At 46.8% G+C, this 23,090-nt stretch overlaps 1 protein-coding gene across 5 annotated transcripts in view; it reads left to right on the top strand.

The window, feature by feature from the left end:
* Nucleotides 1–22,042, top strand: part of CACNB4 (calcium voltage-gated channel auxiliary subunit beta 4) — a 46,615-nt gene extending 24,573 nt beyond the window's left edge. The window contains exons 4-14 of one of the 5 annotated variants that reach the window (XR_001522761.3): nucleotides 1,197–1,327; nucleotides 2,119–2,195; nucleotides 2,980–2,999; nucleotides 3,109–3,189; nucleotides 4,860–4,918; nucleotides 6,911–7,020; nucleotides 7,939–8,090; nucleotides 8,503–8,598; nucleotides 12,512–12,697; nucleotides 13,029–13,094; nucleotides 16,364–16,447. Coding sequence is in view for 3 of the 5 variants with exons in the window: in XM_015634556.1 (XP_015490042.1) it covers nucleotides 1,197–1,327; nucleotides 2,119–2,195; nucleotides 2,980–2,999; nucleotides 3,109–3,189; nucleotides 4,860–4,918; nucleotides 6,911–7,020; nucleotides 7,939–8,090; nucleotides 8,503–8,598; nucleotides 12,512–12,697; nucleotides 16,364–16,624 (1,173 nt within the window). In the remaining 2 variants the exon portion in view is untranslated. Of the gene's footprint in view, nucleotides 1–1,196; nucleotides 1,328–2,118; nucleotides 2,196–2,979; nucleotides 3,000–3,108; nucleotides 3,190–4,859; nucleotides 4,919–6,910; nucleotides 7,021–7,938; nucleotides 8,091–8,502; nucleotides 8,599–12,511; nucleotides 12,698–13,028; nucleotides 13,594–13,744; nucleotides 13,798–16,363 lie in introns of those variants that run through there. The other 4 variants (XR_001522760.1, XM_015634557.1, XM_015634556.1 and 1 more) reach the window with 4 other exon arrangements.
* Nucleotides 22,043–23,090: the final 1,048 nt, after the last annotated feature.

The raw sequence follows: 23,090 nt of genomic DNA, 5'->3' as shown, positions 1-23,090 counted from the left end.
CCTTGGACACTTCCAGGGATGGGCACTCCACAACCTCTCAGTTCACTGATTTCCAGCAGCAGGATGTTGAATCCTGAAGGATTTCTCCAGTTCACCGACTGGAAGTAGCTCTGTAATTCAACATCCTTCAAATTAAGCTTTGCTTGCTCCCTGCCACTGTCTGAATCAAGGTCAGAACAGCAGGAGGAATAAATACTTAGTTGGAATGATAAAATAATGGAACCTCTTGCCTAAATATATAAAAGAGGATAAAGAGGTTTTTCAGAGGATGAGGATGGCATTCCCTTAGTTTTTATTTTATGTTGATATTTATGATTGGGTTAGTGTTCAAATATCTGGGTTGATAAAAACCCATTTATTTTTCAGCGCTGCATCTCTGTGTTTCAGTCATCACCAGGCCCTGCTGCACCTTTGACAGCGTTTCTGTGTTCCTGCAGGAACTGAAGTGCCTGCAAATGTGGAGCCAGGAGCAGGGGTGATCTTGAAGATGAGATCTCTGTGATGGCTTTTTCCTCGAGGCAGGCAAACAAAACCCATTCACTCGTGCTGCTCTTAATGACTCCAGAGCCAGTTGTGAAAAGCAATGTTTCTTTTGAACACTGAGCTGCCTAATGAAGCAGAACAGAGGAGAGGCTTTTCAGATACTTTTCTTCAAAAGCTCTGCTGGCAGCAGCTACAACAAATTCTTTTCCACTTCAGTATCCACCAGGATCCTGCTTTTCATCTTGCCATCATTAGGGACAGACTGACTAAAGCAGAAAAATATATGTTACTAAAGGTCAATGATAAAATGCTATACTTTAGGTATATATTAAAGTTTCTTCCTTAAGGTGGATTTGTCTTAATCTGTCATAACCTGTTAATAACATCCCTACAGATACCTGGAAAGGAGGAAGGGAAAGTGGTGATCTTTAGTCTAGACCATTAAATATGACAAGCAGTATTTGATGGGAAGCTGAAGGTGTTATTTTATGTTTGCTGCTGGGAGGTTGTTTGGTGGCCTCAGCTCCAAAAAACGGATTCTGCTCATTAAATCAACCTTGAAATTAAATCAGCAAGGGCCAGAACGAGGGGAAACGACCTCGGTGCTCTGGTGTCACCCACCGGGGTGAGCCTGGTTTGTTACCCAGGAGTGTGCATAACAAAGGGAGGGAATTGTTGAGCTGGAGTAGCCAGGAACCTTTCCTGTGTTGCAGAAATACAACAACGACTGGTGGATAGGGAGGCTGGTGAAGGAGGGCTGCGAGATCGGCTTCATCCCCAGCCCGCTGCGCCTGGAGAACATCCGCATCCAGCAGGAGCAGAAGAGGGGCCGCTTCCACGGAGGGTGAGAGTGCCCTGACCTTTGCAAATCGCTTCAAATCCTTCCTCACACAGGGCAACATTTCCAAAGGTCACCTGCTGCTGCTTTATTGCAGGGAATTTGCAGTGTTGGATTTGGGATTCCCAGTGGAAGGATGGATTTGAGGAGAGCGGGAGTGGGAGATGTTGGTGATGAGAAACAAAAAAATGTGTTTGGCTGTAGGAAAGAGCAGTGAGGGATAATGACAGGAATTTCTGAGAGTTCTGTGTGCCTGTGGCCTTAGGTAAACTTGGTGCTCAAAGTCTCCTGGATTTTTCCCAGCTTTTCTTAGGTTGTGGGGTTTTTCTCCTTCCTTTTTTTCTTTTCTCTCCATTTTGGCCCAAACCAGACTTGTCAAACTTTGTGAGGTCAGCTTTCCCATCCTTTATTCTTCATCTTCCAGCCTGAGGTTTTTGAGTCTCCACCCAGCCAGACCTGGAGATTGGAAACCCCTGGGAAAAGGTCTGGGAGATAAACCTGGGAAATGCTTTCAGAATGGTTCAACAGCATCCAAATTTCTTCTATAATTTTTGACACAACTTCAGAGGCAGCCAGGGGGGTCTCAATATTCAGAGAAATTACTGAGTTCAGTGAGATGCTCCTGGATTTGGATGCTAAAATTGCATATTATAATGATAAAACAGTTAATTTTTAGCTTTGTTAATTAGTTAATTTATGTTTGTGTGACCTTGTGACTCCTCATGGGACAATTCCTCCCCAAAACCTCCCACATTTTGGGGTTCCTGCTGTTCATGGGGCTCTTTCTGCTGCTGTAGGAAATCCAGTGGGAATTCTTCCTCAAGCCTTGGAGAGATGGTTTCTGGCACATTTCGAGCCACACCTACAGCCACAGGTAAGCCAGGATTTATTTAAGGAAACCCTTGCTAATAATTCTGGTTAAAAACCCAGCATGAGAAGTGCAGCTTTTCCCCTTTGCTGAGTTACTGAGGTGTTTTCCAGCAAAATGTTGGCATGCCCAGGGGAGGAGGACATCGATTTCCAACCATGCAGGAGCTGCTGAGGGCTGGGAAATAACCTGGGAACAGTGGCAGCTGCCCAGAATGCCCAGTTTAATGGTCAGAATTCCCAGTTTAATGCATAGAATTCCCAGTTTAATGTACCCATCACCCAGTTTAATGCACAGAATTCCCAGTTTAATGCATAGAATACCCAGTTTAATGTACCCATCACCCAGTTTAATGCATAGAATGTCCAGTTTAGTGCACATTGCTCAGTTTACTGCACAGATTTCCCAGTTTAATGCACAGATTGCCCAGTTTAATGCAGAATACGCAGTTTAATGCACAGATCACCCAGTTTAATGCACAGATCACCCAGTTTAATGCACAGATCACCCAGTTTACTGCACAGATTTCCCAGTTTAGTGCACATTGCCCAGTTTAATGTACAGAATGCCCAGTTTAATGTGTAGAATACCCAGTTTAATGCACAGAATGCCCAGTTTAATGCACAGATTTCCCAGTTTAATGCACAGATCACCCAGTTTACTGCACAGATTTCCCAGTTTGGTCAGGCCTGAGCCGAGGGAGGTGCACAGGGAGAAATCAAAGTGCTTTGGCAAAGGGATTTCTGGTTGCCTGGCTGTGTTTTAACCAAGTTCTCATTTGGTCTTCTAGCAAAACAGAAACAAAAAGTGGTAAGTAAAGCTTTTGTTTCCATCATATTCCCTTCTAATTGATAATTCCCAGGATTTCCCTGTGGGTGTTGTTTGCCTGGTGATCTGAAGGGTTGTTTTTTCCCTCCAGACAGAACATATTCCCCCCTATGATGTAGTGCCATCAATGAGACCTGTGGTGTTGGTGGGCCCCTCACTCAAAGGCTATGAGGTATGGACTGAGGGGTTTGCAATTAATTCAACTTTCCTTATCTCTAATCATCCTCAGTAATTCCAGGTGTGGCTCAGTGCAACTTGATAATTTCAAGTGATTTAGCTGAAATAATTACCTGAATGTTCTGTAAGAGCTAAGAGTTACTTCAGACTTGTACTGTTTTATGCACAGTGCAAATCCATTCTTTTCAGTGCACTCATTCCTGATTAAATCAAGTAAAAAAGAGAATTTGTGTCTGCTACAAGCAATCAAATTAACGAGCTGGGCTCTACACATGAAAAATGTTCATCAAACCAGCCCCTGCTTTGAACTTAATTAGAAAAACATTTGAAGGAGCTTCCTTGTTGTTCTCCTTTTTATTAATAAATTCAAATCTTTTTCAAAGAAACCTTTAACCTTCCTGAAAGATTCCCCAGGTGGAAGTGGGCAGGAAAACATGCCCAGATAACCAGGACAGCCTTTTTTAGGCTGCTGGAGGTTCAAGGGAGCATTTACCACGTGCTAAAGACTTCTAGCAGGGCAGTTTAGGGAGCTCAACCATCTGGGAAGTGCTGAACCAGGAACTAAATGAACATAAAATCAAGGATACACTTCATTAAGCTTCATTAATGTTGTCAGTAATTTATAAGATAATATTAAACATACTGGAATGGTTCTTTAGGGGAGGTGAGAGCCTTGGCATAATGCAGTGTTCTGGCATTGTTTTTCTGTGAGTGACTGAAGGTGCAGCTCAGCAGAGCAGGCACTTCATGTTCTGCTCTCTGCCTTTTAATTTGATGGGGAAGTTTTTTGACAGGAGTAAATTCCCCGTGTGCTGCAGCACACATCAATTTACCTCTCGGGTTTGGAGGGGGGAGAGAGGTTGTTTGCTCATAAAAACCTCTTCAAATCTGCCACCCTGTCTCTCTCTTAAAGAAAATAGCACTGAACACAACACCTTGAACATGCAAATGTGTGGAGATGCTAACACACAATATTAATTTCAGTAACAAAAACAATTCCTCTTACTTGGGGGAAATTATTTTGCCTGGTTTTTTTCTGGTTAATGCTGAAGGAATCAGTTGGAAGGAGAGAAATAAACTGGCAGAGAGGCCTGGGGGCTTTGATGAAGCTGCTGTCTGGCCTGGCAGATAATAATTGTCAGCCTGAGTTGTCCTGGAAAGGACAAGGAGCTGCTCAATAAATCAGATGGCAGAGGTGACAGCTCTCAGGGCTGAGCATCTCAGATGTGCTCCGTGTCCAGCAGTGGGAAGATCCCTTTTTTTTGCCCCCTCTCTGAGAGCAGTCCCCTCATCCCTGAAGCCTGGAGCCCTCTCTAACAAGGTTGTGCAGGAAAAGCCCCAGGTGTGTCTGACACACATCCCCTGTGGCTGTGCCGAGCTGTGAAGCTTTGGGAATGGTGCTGGATGGGGCAGGGGGTGAGGAATGCCCAGTGCAGCTCAGGACAGGAGCACACACAGTGACAGCCCTGCACTTGGAGCAGTGCTCAGGAAGCTTCCATGGATTTATTCCTGAGTGCTGTGGCAGGAGTGTGGCACTGGGATGGCTCTGCCCATCAGGGGTGTTGATTGTTGGCTGTATCCCTGCCTTCTACTCACCTCTTTCCTTCCTTTTGGCTTCTTTCTCTCCCTGTCCATCCCCTGCTCAATCTTCTCCCCTCTGCCAAGGTGACAGACATGATGCAGAAAGCTCTCTTTGACTTCCTGAAGCACAGGTTTGATGGGAGGTGAGAAACTCTGTCCTTCTCATGCTGCTTTGCCCATGTGTTACTAACATTTCAGTGAATTACTTTATTTTTTTTTTTTTAATGCCAGAGGGTTTGCTGCATGATCAAAGCTGATTTTCTGGCTTTGTGTCACTACTGAAGAGTGGGACACAGCTCATGTGTTACTAGGGTGCACATGTCTGCATTTCTGCCATGGCTGGGCTAGGATTTCTTAACTGAAACAAGAATTCCATCTCAGTGTCTTCCCAACACCTAAGAAAAATCAGCTCTAAAATATTCCTTATATAAGATTTTATTTTGACTGCCTTAAGCAGGCAAAAGTACTGAGAAGGGTGGTTGGAAGAAGGAAATGCTGAGAAATAAAACACAGAAAAGGAATTTTAAGGAAAGCTTATCTTCACCTGGAGCATTTCCTGGTGAGCTGGAGAGGATAATTTGGATTTCCTTGCTAGGAGCACAGGTTTGGTCCATGGCATCACCTCAGCCCCTGCAGGTGTCTGCTGCATCTTTGGGATGTTCTGCCCTTCCCAGTTAGCTCAGGATATTCCAGCTGGGAAAAGAAGCTGTTCTGGTGATACAAAACACTAAGTCAGGTTTGGAATACCCAAAGCACAGGCACCAGGGCAGGAGAAATGATGTTCTGTAGAAGAGCTGGAGAGGGATTTGTGGATTTTAGGAGTGAGGAGGTGGCAGTGCTGAACTGATCCCTAAACAGCTCAGAGAGAACATTTAATGATCAACTTCTGTGCAAAGCATCTCCTCTCCTGACCAGTTCTGAGCTGCTCAGCTCAAGTGATTTTCTGGAAATCCTAATTCCATTGGCAGCTGGATCAGGTGGGAGTATGAAATTTCAGCAGTGGAGAGCTCAGTGCCACCAGCAGCCTGAGACCATTGATTTTAGCTCTGAGGAACTCAGGAAAAAGCTGCTTCTTGCTCCTTCTGCCAGCTTCTATGGCTTTGTGGTCTTTATCCTCCCTCCCTTTTCTTTTTTCTTTCTTTCTTTCCTTCTTTCTTTCCACCTCTTGTGCAGTTTTGGGAGAGGTCCACGTTACCAAGAAAGGGGCTGAGTGTCCAAGGAAGAGCCTTTCCAAAGGCTTCAGCAAGACCTGACTTCTTCCCTGCCTCTGAATTCCCTGGGCTTTGCCAGCTCCTTCCTTTGCAACTGCAACCTCCCCTGCTGGCCAGTGAGCCAGAGACCCCATAATCCATTCATTTCTATTTTAAACTCATTTTTACTTTTGGCCTCTACTGTATTTTCTGGCAATGCATTTATTTATGTGTTATGCAGAAAAATAACTGCACTTCTTTTTAACCCTGCAGCTGAAAAACGTCACTTAGAGCTGCATAAATCTTAGGTGATGTGCAAAAGCTGCTGCTCATTCCCAGCTTGATTTCTTTCCATTTTTCCTGGCTCCTTGGCTCAGTCCAAGCCCCCTAAATGGATTTTATATGGAAGGATTGTGTGGTCTTTGCTTTGTAACACTTTGTGTTGTTCTAACTCACTGACAGATGAAGTCAATAAATCACCTGCCTTAAGTTAAAGAGGTGCAGTGAAGTTAAACTTGAGTTCAGGCAGCTCCACTTCCTTTTCTCCTGCTCATGCCAGCCCCTGGCACAGCTCCCTGGCAGCTGTTTACTCCAGGTTTACTCCTGGTGTAACTCTGAGGGAAGTGCTGGTACATTGCAGCTCCCTTGTTGAGTGCCCCAAACCTCACAGAACTCACAGCATTTATGGCACTGTGGAAATGCATGCAGGAGATGGGTGAGCTGGGAGGAGAAAAGTTAATTAATGCAATAAGGAGAATAGCAGGAACTCCATCCCAGAGCTCAGGGAATAGGAAATACTTCCCAGGTACCCAACACTTCTCTCCAGCTGTTCTTTAGTGATGCCATAACTCGTCTGGAAACGTGTTTGATTGTGTTTGCCCTTTGCAATGGGCTGTGGCTGGAGATGCCACTCGTGTGTCTGTGTGTGCTGTGCTCTGCTCCCAGGATATCCATCACCAGAGTGACAGCTGACATCTCCCTGGCCAAGAGGTCTGTGCTCAATAACCCCAGCAAGAGGGCGATCATCGAGCGCTCCAACACCAGGTCCAGCCTAGGTAAGGCAGTGCCACAGCTGGAATTCAGGCTGTGGTTACACTCAGGAGGCAAGGGACACGCTTCCAGCCTTCCTGATCATGGAATCTCAGCTGGAAGGGACCCACAAGGGTCATGGATCCCTCTTCTGGCCCTGCACAGACACACCAAAAACCCATCCTGGGCATCCCTTGCAGCCTTGGGAATGTGCTCATTCCCTGGGGCACCTCTGGGGGAAGAACCTTGCCCTGAAATCCAACCTGACCCTCCCTCCCCTGGCTCACCTCCAGCCTTTCCCAAGATCACATCAGTTCTGCAGATTTAAATGTGTCTACAGCATTTTACTGCATAATCCTGAGTTGGCCTCACAGCTCCTCCTCCTTCCCAGCCCTGTGCTTTTAATTCCACATCACAAGGAGCCAAAGAGCTTTCACTTGTCCAGCCAAGGAAATGTCATTCCTGACCCTGGGACCAGTTTTGTGTCTAATGTTGAGCAGTTACAGCTGAATTTGGCTGTCTGGCTGTGAGACCTGGGGTCCTGCCCCTCTCCTCAGTGTCAGGACTGCTGGGGAACAGTGGCCTGAGGAATTTTTAGTTGGACTCCATGATTTTGGAGGTCTTTTCCAACCTTGATGGTTCTGTGATTGTGTGATTCTTTCTTGCACAAGGGTGGAGATTTGTGTGCATCACGTGCATTCCAACACCCTGCTCTCTGGGACACCATCCCAGCAACTAAGAGGAGTTGGGTTTGGTAAAAAAAACCAACCCAAATTCCAAATCCCTGCCATCCTGAGTGGATGCTTGCACTAGAGCTACAGGTAACAGATTATTTAATGGCAGTGCCATCAAATCACGTGTGGAGCCTGTGACAGAGGGTGAGGATATTTTTATCCCAGTGCTCTGGGGTTCAGTGGTTTCACCTGCTTTGTTTTCCTTCCCAGCTGAAGTGCAGAGTGAGATTGAAAGAATCTTCGAGCTGGCCAGGTCCTTACAGCTGGTTGTCCTGGATGCAGACACTATAAATCACCCTGCACAGCTTATCAAGACATCTCTAGCACCAATTATTGTCCATGTGAAGGTGTCCTCTCCAAAGGTAATTCCTCACCTTAAAATCCAGGAGGAACCTGGAGGGCAGGGTGGGAATGGGCAGTGTGGAATCTGCACCTGAAAAGGGGAAAAAATGACATAATGTACTGCTGGTATGCTGCAGTCCATCCAGCAACCCAGAAAATTCTGTATAAATATAATATTCATGCTTCTCTGTTGTCAAAAATAACTTAGGACTTAAAGTAGGATAAAGCAAAAATGCATTTGAAATTTTTCAAGGGCTCAAACGTGATCCAGAGGGAAATGTACCCAGTCCTCAGAGGGGTTATCACAAGGGTTTGGGATATTCAAGGGCAATATTTTATGGAGAGCTTGGTAATCCCTCAGGGGGATGTCAGGCTGAGCTTTAGGGAGATAAATGATCCTTAAACTCACCTTTTGCCCTTTCCTCCTGTCAGGTTTTGCAGCGACTGATCAAGTCCAGAGGGAAGTCACAAAGCAAACACTTGAATGTGCAGTTGGTGGCAGCTGATAAACTTGCACAATGCCCACCAGTAAGTACAGAGGAGAGGCTGAAGAACTCCTGCTTTGTGGAATTGTGATGATTCCTGCTGTGCTGATCCCTGTGCAGAGCTGGCTCCATCCATTATCACTCCCTCGTGGTGCTCACACTGCCCTGCACTCGTGAGACACAAAGTGCTGCAGACTTTCATCCTGGTTATCTGGGTTTGTTTCGGTCTTTGGCAGGGTGACAGGGCAGGAATGACGTGGAGGGGACAACAGAACTGTTCATTAGCAAATTACATCATTTGTGGAGCTCCAGGTCCCAGAGGGACAAAGGCTGAGTTTGGAGAGGAGGCTGCAAAGGCCTGCCCTCAGTGCACGGGGTGTGGGAAGGGAAAGGGGTGTGTGCAGGCATGTGAGCCCCAGTCCTGACCCTGCAGGCCATCCCAGTCACCTCAACAGAGCACAGCCACTGCTCTCCCACCCCCTGATCAAAGATCCTGCCCTCCCCTGGAGTCCTGGATTCCTGCTGCTGGAGCAGAGGCCTGCAGGGCTCATGGGCAGGGCCTGGGAGAGGCTCTGCAGGGGTTTGCACAGGGCAGCTCAAATGTGCTTCTAGTTCTGAAAGTCACAGCTGGATTCTGGGCCAGAGGCAGTGGAAGGGCACTTGGATGTGGCTTTGTGTAGGATCTGTGTGGGATATTGGGATGGGAGTGCAGAGACCCCTCTGGGTTCCAGGGCAGTGACAGCTTCTCTGGGCAGCCTCTCCTGGAGAGCTCAGCTGTGTTACATTTCTCACATGGAATTTTTTACTGAGTTGTGACCTCTTAAAATGCTGCTGGGTTGTTCCTGTGAGCCATCCAGGTCCCACTGACCCAACCAGAACTGTGACTGTCCTGGAGAGCAAACTGATCCCTCTAAAACACATCCCTTCCCAGCTCCTGATGGGTGTGAGCCGAGGAGCTGCAGCTGGCCCTGTTTGGATGGTTTGTGGTGTCTCCTCTGAGCTGACACACAGAGCAGTCCTGTGCACGTTGTCCTGTGTGAGAGGTGTTTCCTCTGGCACCTGCACACAGAGCCCTGGGCAGTTTCACAGCCTTCTCTTGTGGCTTCAGCGATTTCCTCTTACTCAGCTTCACTTCGCTCACATCAGCTGAAATGAGAGAAGTCACCAGAGCAGCTGTGGCTGCCTCTGGATCCCTGAAAACGTCCAAGGCCAGCTTGGACAGGGCTTGGAGCAGCCTGGGATAGTGGGAGGTGTCCCTGCTCATGGCAGGGGGTGGATGAGATGATTTTTTAAGTCCCTTCCAATGGTGGGATTCCCAGATTCCATGAAATGATCCCTGTGCATCACTGGAAGCATTGTGGCACTTGGACTGTCCATCCTCAGATTTACTAAACTCTGCCTCAACACCCAGTCCTGGAGTTGCATTCCAGTGCTGAAGGCAACCAGGTGAGGCCCCACCTGGATCAGAAAAGCCTCTCCAAAGTCAGAGTCCCAGTGTCAGCCTTGAACCCAGCCCTGCTCCGAGGCTGTGTCTGCCCTGCCCTGCCCAGGAGCTGCTCACAAACCAGCTCAGCACTTTGCACCAGTGATGGGAAGGAAGTGATTGCTGACTTTGAGCTCTCCCAGGGAGGTGACAGTCTGACTTGGCTTGAAATTAAAGTTGGCCACGATTTAATTAAGTAAAAGTACATTGCTGAGAGCAGAGGCACTGCTCCCTCCCTCCTGCTTCATCGCAGCTCGGATTCCCGCAAGAGGAGAATTTGGAGTGTTTGTTTAAAGGGAAGGTCCTTGCAGAGGATGCAATCCTCACTCTGTTCCTTTGCTGAGAGCTAACCATAAGGAATGAGCTGGTGCTGCATGTCTAGACACTGTAAAAATAGCTGTCTCTTCAGGCATATTTGAGCTCAGGAACTGCTTTCATTATTAATTCCTTGCTAATGTGCCCCTGCCACTGCTCGAGCTAGCGTTGGGCACTGCAGGACACCAGGAATATTGCAGGACTCCAGGAACTCCTCTGCAGGAACTTGACAGGCCTCAAGGAAACACAAATCCACTGCTCATCAAAGGGTTGTTATTTTTTAAAACTTCTGAATTCATGCCCATGCTAAGAGAGGGTACAAACCCCTCTGCTCTGTTTGACACAACCTGGAATTACACTGCAGCAGAATTAAAGAGCACTGGTTAATTCAGATATAATTAGGATATACCTGCACGTTGAAATTCTTCCTCCTCTCAGCTACACAGTGGTTCTACAGCAAACCAGAAGAAATAGCAGAGGACAGTGGGCACTGATTACTCCTCAGGAAAGGCCTCTTTCACCACCAGAGAGTCACCAGGAGCTGGGAATACTCCTGTGGCAACTTCTGTGCAGAGAAAAGTTTTCTTGTGTAAGAAAATCTTGCAGAGGAGCTGCTTTACTCGGTGACCCTCACCAACAGGGATCTCCCAAAAGAGGATTTCCTGCCAAATAACTGGAAACAGAGCAAACCTAGCTGAGGGATGAGCAGAAGTGTTAAATGGAAGAGAAAACCTGAGTGGTTTATTCTCTGTCATTTATCCTTTGTGTTAGACACTGGGGTCAGGATCCTGCCAGGGCTGCAGCTCCTCCAGGTGACCTCCAGAGAGGCTCCCCAGTCCAGTGGTACTGTGCAGTGAAATGTTGTTGTTGTTAGGAGTCCTAAATCCAGTTTAATTCTTTATTTAAGAAAACAATTTACACTCCCAAGTGTTTAATTCCAGTCTTTTCCTAAGCTAAGTGCATACGTAAGCAAACCACATTCTTTTTATTTTCTAATTTACAATTTTACAATTTCTAATTGTTTTAATTGATAACTTCTTCCACAAGTGAGTGATAGACTGGAATGTGTGGTGCATCAACATGTGGGTGAATAGCAAAAGAGTAAAAGCAGTGAATAAGGAGAGGAGGAAAAGAAGAGCAGTAAACACTGAACTGGACCAAGGGATGCAGTGTTAGAAATATTCTGATTAGAAGGAAACTCCTCCTCGCTGGCAGAGGAGGAAACTTTTCTCTGCCATGCTGAGAAGAGAGAATAAATTAAAAAGAGGAAAAAAAAAAGCTTTATTATTTTAAATCTTATTCTGAGAACTGTAAAAACAGGTGGAAGAGAGCAGCCTGTGGTTGGTGTTGGTTGCCCTTTACACCCACAGCACCTGCACTTATTTTCCATTTCCTGTGCTGTTCTCACAGTATTTTGCAGAGTGAAGATGAGAGATGAGACAAGAAGTTGAGCTGCTGAAAATGGGGTTGTGCTTCTCTCGAGGGGCTGTGGTGGTTCTGGCAGGTTGGAGGTCAGGCAGGGATGGAGCTGGTGGTGTCTGGAGAATTCCCTGAGGCAGGGATTTCCTGCTGCCTTCTCTGCTGTGGGAGTGCCTTTAGAGGCATCAGCACTGGAAAGAAATAAAGAAATTGAAGAGTTTTGTTTGCCTGGGAACAAAACAGGGCTCGTGCAACACCCAGGGACAGTGTCCAGTGACTCCTGAGGGCTTTGGCTCTTGGTCACCTTCTAAACCCCCTTGTACCATTTTCTTTTCCAGCCACGGAATCACAGAATGGTTTGGGTTGGAAGGGACCTCTAACCTCATCAGTGCCATGGCAGGGACACCTCCCACTGTCCCAGGTGCTCCCAGCCCCAGTGTCCAGCCTGGCTTGGGACACTGCCAGGGATCCAGGGACAGCCACAGCTGCTCTGGGAATTCCATCCCAGGGCCTCACCTCCCTCCCAGCCAGGAATTCCTTCCCAATATCCCATCTCTCCCTGCTGTGTTTCGGTGTGAATCCATCCCCCTTTCCGCTCTGTGTTTCCAGTCTCCCCAGTTTTAAACAAACCAGTTCCCGTTTGTTTAACCCTCCCGAGCCTCAGTGTGACGGGCAGGGCTCTCCAGCTCCGCGTCCCCGCTGTCACACGGCCGTGACCGCGCTGTGTCCCTGTGCCCAGGACATGTTTGACGTGATCCTGGACGAGAACCAGCTGGAGGACGCCTGCGAGCACCTGGCCGAGTACCTGGAGGCGTACTGGAGAGCCACGCACACGTCCAGCGCCGCGCCCATGACCCCTCTGCTGGGCAGGAACCTGGCATCCAGCGCCCTGTCCCCGTACCCCGCCGCCATCTCCGGCCTGCAGGTAGGAACAGCCCCGGGAGGCGCAGGGCAGCTGGCTTTGCTCAGCGTGCCGGGGGCTGTGCTCACACTCAGCCCCGCTCCGGGACGTGCTGCCAGCTCCAGCTCGGGGCTCAAACACTGGCAGTCATCTGCCTTTAGTGGGAAGTAGAATAACCGTGGATTTCCTAGCCAGGAGTCAGCTCTGTTATGATCCCTTTTATTCTACCCTCATAACTTCACCAAGCATTCTCTTTTGGGTGGAAAAGCTTGTTCTTTGAGTGTGAATAAAAGACATTATTTTTATTAATTTTTTTTTACCCGTTGAAAAAAATTGTGACCCTTTTTTTCCACAGGGATAGCTCAGACTCGGCTGAACTTTGACACTTCAATCCTGGCATGTAAATAGTCCTTAATGAGAAGTACGTGCTTTATTAAGTTTGAAACCAGAAATGTTTGGGGCTAATTACTGGGAATGCTCAAGGGGCTCAGGATTGCAGGGAGCTTTAAATCCTGCAAGTTTCAGTGTGTGTGGGACTCCAGGAGTGTCACTTGCTAATGTACGTCAGAAATAGAACTGAACAAATGACATTTAATGAATAATTCACCTGGCAAATGTAACGTCTGCTCTGCTTGTGGAGTGTCTGGAAGCAGGTAACAGTTTTGGAGGAGATGACTGTTGTTTGGTGTTTTCAGTTAACATCCAGCTGGTTTTTGCTCTGAGTGAGCTGCACTTCCCTCAAGGTGCTTAATTCCTGCACTCACCTTTCTAAAGCCCTGCTTGGTTTTATTGGGACCAGCAAGTCGCTGTCTCCTGAGTGGCTGAATGCACAAGCACTGTTCTGTTACTAATAATTAACATGCACATGTAAACTGTTGTTTCCATTTTCCACTTGCCTTAAAGTTTCAGTTTTCCATCCCTTCATGCCAATAAAATACCATCTGCAGAACTTTCACCTCTTCAGTTTCATTTTGAGAACTGGGTGTATCCACAGAATTTTTTTCAGGCATTTATTTCTCTCTGATCAATGGACACCAGCAATAACTGTGAAATGTTGCTCCATTTACTTAGGGAAAACTCACACTGAAGATGAAAATCACCCCTGTGCAGTGGGCTGGCTGAAGGTATGCATCACTTAATCCCCACTTCACCCGAATTCCAAAGGGTTTCGGTGGGATCAATGGTGCTGGTGCTCTGCAGAGGGGTAAATTTCTCCTGGAGTGATCGATGCCCAGCCAGAGGCTGCAGGTTTTCTGTGCCTCCAGGGTTCAGGCCCTGCTCTTTTCCTTGGGGGTCTCACAGGAAGGATTTCCACCATCCCTCTTATCCACGAGGAGGTTTTGTACTCATTCAAACCTTTGAAGGATTCGCATCAGCTTTTGCTGTGATGATGTGTGTGGTAATTAAAAGGCACTCAGGCTAATTAAACTAGCAAAGGTGCTTGTGATACAGGAAGATTTTATATTCCTTATGCCCTTGGTACCTCGGGGACTGAAAAGCCCAAAGGCTCAGGTAGCAGAGAGCCTGACACAGCTGTGCTGGGACAGGCTGTCCCTGCTTCACCAAATCCACATTTGGGAGACTCCCATTTTCCCCTGGCTGGGGCCTGGACTTTGGTTTATTGAGAACTGAAAGTCCTGACTGAACTCCTGACTCACAGAGGTCATGAGGGTCACGTTCTGTGGCACAGATCCAGAAAAGTCAGAGAGGGAGCAGGTGGCAGTGCTGGCTCTGCCACACCTGATCCTTGGGAATTGCCTTCCTTGAGGGAAGAGCTCGATGCTGAGCTGAGGGGGAAGAGTAAATTTGATCTTTGCACAGAAAAATATTTATTGCTCTGAGAAGCTGTGGCTGCCCCTGGATCCCTGGAGGTGTCCCAGGCCAGGTTGGACACTGGGGCTTGCAGCAGCCTGGGATAGTGGAAGGTGGGGAAGGAATTTTAGCTGATCCTTAATTTCCTTTCCAATCCAAAGCATCCTGGGATTCTGTCACTCCTCAGAACCAGTCGTTTCCCTCTGTGACTGGTTAGCTCTAAACACAGCCTGGCCCATTTCAGTGCATGAGTTCAAAGCCTAAAGCTCAGCTTTTGGGAGATGTGTTCCTCAGGCTGCAGGGGATTGGGGTTTCCATTCCTGCAGGCAGTCATTCCAGTCACACATCACAAGTTACCTGGGCCAGGTGTAACCACGCCAGGTGTGTCCCTGGCAGCGCTGGGATGAGCACACAGCCCAGGGAAAGCAGCAGGATGAGCAGAGAGGGGAATTACCACAGGGAAGGCAGAGGGGTGAGCACAGAGTTAAAGCTACAATTGGTGAGGGCATTTGTACATCCAAACTGCATTTGTGTCATATAAACACGAGGATAATTCATTGTGGAGTCATGGAACCCCAGAATGGTTTGGGTTGGACGGAACCTTAAAGCCCATCCAGGGTGCTCCAAGCCCCGTCCAGCCCAGCCTTGGGCACTTCCAGAGATCCAGGGGCAGCCACAGCTTCTCTGGGCACCTGTGCCAGGGCCTCACCTCCCTCCCAGGGAACAATTCCCAATCTCCCATCCATCCCTGCCCTCTGGCACTGGGAGCCATTCCCTGGCTCCTGTCCCACCATCCCTTGTCCCCAAATCCCTCTCCAGCTCTCCCAGAGCCCCCTCAGGCTCTGAGCTCTCCCTGGAGCCTTCTCCAGGTGAACACCCCCAGCTCTCCCAGTCTGCCTTTAATTTCTGAAACTCTTTGCCATAATCCCCACCACAACCTGGTGCTCTGAGGAGAATTGGGGGTCCCCTGGCTGGAGTTCTCCCCAGTATCTGTGCTGAGGCTCAGGGCCCCTCTCCAGGAGTCTCCCTGGCAGCACCAGCCCAGAGCTGTAACCACACACCCCCTGCTCCATCCCTGCCCCGGCCACAGCAGCCTTGGATATAAATTATTCAGGAAAACAGTCGCCAGGCAGAGGCTGTAGCAGCAGGAGGAAGGTTTTATAGCCCAGAGAGCAGGGGCTGGACTTTCAGCACGGAGTTTGTCCTGAGACATAGGTGCTGATACTCCTCAGATGTTTAATGTGTGATGAAAGCAAACTAAATACTTATTTTAGACTATTTTTTTCATTGTGCTATTAACTGGCAAAAAAAATACAAACTAATTTTGTTCGTGTGACAAATGGGCATTGTCATTATGGGAACATGAGGAGAGCAAAGGCTTCTAATTAATAAATTATCTTAGGAAGGGATTTTTCTGTCAACATATTTAAATACTGTGTTCCAGTTGAAAGAATTTTTTATCTAATGATTTTAGTCTCCCCTTGGCTGCCCGCTGAGCAGCCCATCATCATTGCTTTGGTCTTAGGAAGGGTTTTAAATAAGGCTCAGAGCTGCACCTTTAAAAACCACCCAAACAAACATCTTCAGATGTTTTCCAAGACCACAGAAGCGGACGCTTAGACATTCCCTAAGCAGAGCAGCAGCGTGACTGTTCCGTTCCTGATCAGAGAAAAGTGATAAATGCTGACTACATCAGCTCACTTTTCATGCTCGATGTAATACTCAGCAGGGCGAGGAAGCGGAGCTGGCCCGCTGCAGCAGGCGGGCTTTGCTGGAGAATGAGGCTGCAGGAAGGCCTCAGCTGGGGCTGGGCAGGACTGAGGTGGGGCAGCCCCTGGCTGCGGGGGTATTAACGCTGCCCTTGTTTGGCCCCCGCAGAGCCAGCGCGGGAGGCACGGCGCCCACTCCGCGGAGAACTCTCCCATCGAGCGCCGCAGCCTCGTCACCTCCGACGAGAACTACCACAACGAGAGGGCTCGGAAGAGCAGGAACCGCTTGTCTTCCAGTTCCCAGCACAGCCGAGACCACTATCCCCTGGTGGAAGAGGAATACTCTGACCCCTACCAGGACTTGTACAAACCCCACCGGAACCGCGGCTCCCCCGGCGGGTACAGCCACGACTCGCGGCACCGGCTCTGAGTCCGGGGACTGGGGAAAAAAACCAGGATCCATCCGTTGGTACCTTGCCATAACGTAGCTAGAAATAACAATTAGATCACGTTAATTTGGCAGGTGTGACGGTGACACTGCGGTTGCACTCTGCTGTCATTGATGTTTAATTAGGGGGCAGCAAAAAACCCAACCCGGCCCTTCCGTTTCTGCCCGATCATAGAGGTTGTTTTTGGGATTATTTTTGGGTTTAATACAGCATTTGCATTTATAGCCATATTTTTTTCTTGTCCTTAGGTATTAGACACATCCGTTTGTAATTTTGGGTACTTATCGAGGCACTTATAAAATAATTTCCTGTGCTGGAAATTCCAAATGACCAGTTCCAGTTGGAACCAATTTATAAACCAATTCCTGTTGGAATTTGGGTGAATTGACTGGAAAGTCGACGTGAGCATGTTGGGAAAAAAACAAACAAACAAACCAAGTACAAAGAAAAATCTGCAAATTACAAACCACTGAGAGTCAGAAAGTCAGCTCCAGTATTTGTTTGCTGGGAGCTCAGTTTCCATTTCAGGTTGGAATGAAAGGATTTATTCTAACGATTTCTTTCCAGAATGGCTTTTTCAGACAAACCAAATGTCAGCTCTCGAGAGTGCCAAATATCCCAAACTATTGCAGCAGTTACAAAACACTTTCCAGTTTGAAATTGTTTCTAGGCCTGGCGTGAATGTTGCAGCCAAATGATTCTTGAGTTCAGCCAGTCCTGAGAGTTTTGTGGGGACCAGCGGGGAGGAAATGCTACAGGAGATGGGAAATAGGGACAGGAAAAGGAACAAGCTCCATGGTTTGTTTGCTTGGAAGTTGGGAATAGTCTTTTTTTTCCCCCACTCTTTTACCTGAACACAGCTAGAATTCCCAAAATGGAACAGGAATATCGAGACATCCGATTTTTCTCCCATTTTTTATCCTGCTTTTTCAATGGGAAGCAATCCCCCCATCTCTGAGCCCGTGTGTAGAGTACCTACATCCCAGTACCCCGAGTCGCTGCCCACACGTTCCATCTTCCCAGATCCACCTCTGAATGTCTGACGATTCCAGCAGCGCACAAGAACTCTCCACGAGATCCATTCCAGCCATGAAACCCAAGGGGAAGGGAGTGGGCTTAAACAATCATCGGTGACCAACATTTCAAACAACATCTCGGTCAGAATTGCAATAAAAAGGGAATATCAGACAAAAATCTGCTCCCAGGGAAGTCGTAGAGCTGATTCCAAGCTTTGGATTCCAAGAGCTCTGATAAATCCTTGGAGATATTGCTGCCTTACTTCCTACCAACCATTTCTTTCACCTACTGAGTCCTGAGTTCCTTCCAAGAGATGAATTCCTGTGGTTGCACCTTGTGTTTTACACCATCAGTGAAGCCTTAGATCCCATGGGATTGAAAATTGACCCCCATTGCCCATTTTGTACAACCACTGACATCTTCCAGCAGAGCCTCCTGAAATTTCCCACCTCACACATTCCCTGGCTTTGACACAATCATGCTGGACATGAATTTCTTTATGCAGCTTCGTGTCCCAACTTTTTTTTTTTTTTTTTTATTCCCCAAAATAAGGATCATTAACTTCTTTATTTATTATTTATTTTGCTTGTTTTCCTCCCAAAGCCTGCTGAACCCAGGCTTTGAAAACATGTAGCACTAAAGGAATTTCTGGAATATTCCGGTTTCTTCTACTTCCTGGACCAGCTGGCAAAGACCAGTGGTGTTTCCAGCATCCAGGAGTCTGATTATCCTCTTGGAAGTTACTGGGAAAAGCAATCCATGTCCTTTGTGGGACACCCAAACCCCCAGCAGCATTCAAAGGTGCCAGACACCTGATTAATTAATCACCTTAATGACCCCACTGCCTAACAGGCAGCTCCAGCACCACTGGGTGATCCCAATGGACCGGATACCAAGGGAAATAATGGGGATCCACTGGATTCCCAGAGTTGTGGGTGGATCCTGATCCTGCACCATTCCCTCTGGCTGCAGAGGAGCTCTGAGGCCGAGGGGACGTGGCAGGAGCAGCAGCTCCTCCAGGATTCTGTGCTGCAGCACAGTGGAGCATCCTCCAGGAAGTTTTCCAGCCCTTTTTCCATGTCCAGCACACGGACCTGCCTGAGAAAGGAGCCCTTGGGCCACCCCTTCTTCTCTCCTGTTGAAGTCCTGATTGCAGGGGAGCTGTAGAACCCTGGGCAGCAGCTGCTTCTCTTTGTTCTGCCCTAGATTAGGGATCAGCTCATTAACTGCTGGCGGAGATTTGCATATTTGCATATTTGCAGCGGCTGCAAAGCACCAGGTCCATTTCCTGGAGCCTTTCAGAGCCTTGTTTGAAGTCTTCCATGTCACCCCAGGCACCACATCTGCACAATCCATCACCTGAACATCCCTGGTTTGACAAAAACAAACTTGTGAGGGAAGCCAGGGCTGGGCCTGAGCTCCTTTATTCCATGGGGTGGAGCTGCCCTGACTCCTGAGCTTCTCCCAGACCCCATTCCCTTGTAATAAAAGGAGCCAGGGCCCTGCAGGTCTCCCTCCTTGCTGGGGGTGTTTAATTCTTTAAAAAGAGATATTTTTTAAGTATAAATACACCAACTGTGCTGGGAGACTCTTCATTTATTGCAGATCCTGTGGGCAGTCTTTGTTTGAAAAAGGGATTTCTGTTCAGGACACGGAAAGGAGAGAAATCTGTGCTGAGGATCAGGATTGGGAATTCCCAGTGGGATCTGTTGGGGTTTAGTTGAAATTGTGGAGTTCATGTGTTCCTGACTGAAGTAATCCAGCCTCATTCTCCAGTCCTCACATCATTTCTTGTTATTAAAAGAATACTAAAGACCAGAGCTCTGTTCTGAGCTCTGGCAGAGACAGAGGGTTTAGAAATGTTTATAAAATAGGGATTTTTTTAAAGTTCTCTTGTTTCTCATTCAGACACTTGGGGATTAACAGGGATTTAACCAATAAAGGTGGTAACAAGAATCTCTAAAGAGAAAATTCAGCACATTCTTATCTTTGGGAATCAATTCTTTTAATTGTTAACCTTTGAATTTCAAATGCTTTCTCCCTGGAGTTGTATTGAACATGTTCAGATTCTTTTCCTGATGCCAAACATTTCTCCTATGGGATGTGCAACTCACAGCTGCTGATATTTGTAACTTCAGTTTGATGCCAAATCTTTTGAATTCAGCTTGGTCTCAACACCACAGAATTCCCTGGAGCATCCAGACTCTCCTGTGTTTACTGACTTCACCATTCTGAAATAATTTTGTCATTCCTGTTGTTCACAGCACACTGATTTGGGTAAGTCAGGGGTTCTGGCACTGCTTTTTTCTTTAATAATCCATTAAATGTGTCCTCTGCTGTATTTTCTTTCACAAGTTCAGTACTTCTGAAACTTGTCCTTCATCTCACATTCCTGATTTTTAATTTACTTTTTTTTAAGGCAAAATAATTGGAGACTACACATGACAAAATCAGATGCCTATTTTACAAAATTCCATTTGTACAAACCTGGGTTTGCTCCTAAAAATGTGAATTTTAAAATCAAGTTGTGTTACACCTGTTGGTGCCAGCCCAGGTTTGGATCCATGGTGCCATGTATTTTGTTGGAATTATTATTAGTTATTATTAGTTATTATTAGTTAATATTAGCCCTACAAAGGCTGCAGGATCCTGTAATGCAGCCAAGCTTAACTCTGGGGAAATGGAGTTAAAATGATCCTAAAAGAGAGTGTGGTGTCATTTTAAGAGTCATTTGAATAACCTTGGTGAGTTTATTGCCAAGCCCAGTTTATTTTATATTGAAAAGCAAAAGGTGTATCTTTAAAAAGAAAAGGAAATTTTAATAAAGTTGTAAAATATATGTAAGGAATTAACTCAGAGGTGAAAATGCTACTTAGGAGTGAAATTTCAGATTTCTTTCATTGTGTGTGGAATCCAATCCACTCAAGAAGTCAGGAGAAATATTGTGATTAAATCCATCCAGAGAATTTGGGGAGGAGGTGGAAATAATTTCAAATGTTAATGAGTGTCACTCCTTTATTCCTTTGAAACTGGGAACAGCCTTGGCTGGGTCTGAGGAGGATTTATGGACCTGCCTGGGGAATTTGGGAAACCAAATTCCTTGGCAATGACACCCAGCTCCTGTCTTGTCCAAGAGCAAGGTCTGCCCAGGAATGGCACCTCCTGATCATCCCCTGCCTTATCAATATTGCCTGAAAACCAAACTGCAATTAACTGTAATTAACTGTGACATCCCCAGTTCAATCTGCTCTGCAGCAGAGAATCCACAGAGCTCAACATTCTCTCTTTTGCCAACGGCGTGAAAACAGAGCAAGGGAAAAGAAGCACATTTGTTATAGCACAAATTTACAATAATTCCACTCCTGCATCTGGCATCGTGTTCTTGGAACCAAGGGGGAGATTTCTGATCCAGCATCAGTGGATTTATTGCATTTTTGATCTGTTTACTCGCTGCCTGATACTTCAGCAGTTGATTTTGGCATTTTGCACATGGGATTGATTTTTCAATAACTCCTATCCCTTCCATATTAATTAATTAATGACAGCAAAAAGAACCTTTTCAAATCACAGAGCCCACTGCATTCATTTCTGCTGATTTCCTCCTGGAAGCTGAAATCACATTAATAACTTTAATTTTGGCCAATGTGTAGATCTGGGATGTGACTGGTGAATCCACCAGCAGCCCAAGGTCGGGAATGAAACGCTCCCAGTAAATGTTTGTGTGGTTGGAGAGGGGAGAGGGAAGAGACACAGCACCCCAAATTCCCAAGGAGGGAAGCTGAGGTTAAGGAATGTGTTTGGGATTGGGATAGAGCTGATGGATTCCCTCCTGGTGCAGCCAGGGAGAAAGCTGGGATCAGCAATTCCAACTGCAAACTCCAGACCTTGGGCTTCTCAGATCCTGGGAAATCTCTGTTTCTCAGCCCAGCTGGTTCCCAGGGAGAGCCTCGCTGGGAGCCAGCTCAGAGCCGCACTGGTGAAGACATTTCTGCCTTTACTGGGACAGAGCCACCCCAAATTTGTGTTTTCTGCTGATTTTCCCTTTGTTTTGCCCTCTAGACCCTGTGTGTGTAGCACCCGACCAGGCATGTGGGTACCATATACTATGCAATGTGTACAGTGGTGCATGCTCTGCTCTCCCTCTGCTTTTAGTGGCTTTCAAAGAAAACTACAAAAATTTAAAAAAAGAAAATAAATTTAAACAAAAAAAAAAAATAATTAAAAAGTGGTGTTATTTTTGTGACCAGGATCATGCAGACTGCATGCCCATAGTATCCTCATTTCTATGGATTCGTTTTCTGGAATTTAGATGTACAAAGATGAACTGCATTACAATAACTTTTCTACAATAAATGAACAAAACTACCAAGAGTTTAAAAGTCTGTCCAGTCTCTTTGTGTCCTGCACTAAGATTGGGAAAATGCTCAGGAGATTCAGGAGAAACCTGGAGTCTTTTGGCATTTTTGTCGTTTGCCAATAGTTTTTGGCAGCAGCCTCACGTGTTACATTTTTAGGAAAATTTAATGAGGTTCTGAAGAAGGAGATGCATCTGCTCTGTGAAATAAATGATGTTTATTTTTGTAAACGATCTGCTCTTAAATAGCTGTGACCCAGAAGTACAAAAATACAGATAATTCCTGCTGATCCAGCAGGGAATGAGGGACTTGCAGCCAACTGCTCCTTTGAAGGATTCTCAGGAATTCAGGGCTTTGGAGCTGGTCCTTGGTGGGATCAAGGGGCAGAATGATGCGAGGGATGAAGGATCAGATAATTAAAATATAATTAATAGTTTATCACAGAATGGCGAAGGTTGGAAAAGAATTCCATGAGTGATCCCCACCTTGTCACCAGCCCAGAGTGCCACCTCCAGCCATTGATGGTGTCTTGGAGAACTGAAAGCACTGGGAGATGCTGTCCCTGGCAGAGAGTTCCAGCCTCCACTTCCCAAAAATGAGAAACAGGAGCCAGCAGCCTCCCAGAGATGCTGTGAGCACCCAAACCCTGCCCTGGAGGGACAGGAGCACATTGGCCAGGTGAGCTGCACGGTGCATTTACACCCCTCTGACAGATCTTAAAAGCTCTTAAAATTCTGTTTAACGGGGTTTTCTTGGCTGTGTGTTCAAAATCAGATCTCAACACGTGAGTTTTCATCTAAACTGTTAATGAAAAGCACAAGGGTTTTCAAATAAATATAACAGAGAAAAAAAAATGCCTTTTGTGTTTTTTCATACAATGCTAGGGGTTAAAATTACTTAAGCTGCTTAAGTTGTCTGTGTCCTGGGGAAGGGGCTGGAGAATTCCTGAGGGAGCTGAGAAGGGGCTGGAGAATTCCTGAGGGAGCTGGGAAGGGGCTGAGGCTGGAGCAAAGGAGGATCCCGAGGGATCTTTTCCCTCTCTGGAATTCCCTGACTCCTCAGGCTGGGCCAGGGG

Source organism: Parus major, chromosome 7, assembly GCF_001522545.3.
Source record: "Parus major isolate Abel chromosome 7, Parus_major1.1, whole genome shotgun sequence".
NCBI classification, from domain to species: Eukaryota; Metazoa; Chordata; class Aves; order Passeriformes; family Paridae; genus Parus; species Parus major.
This window is presented reverse-complemented; position numbering and strand designations above follow the sequence as displayed.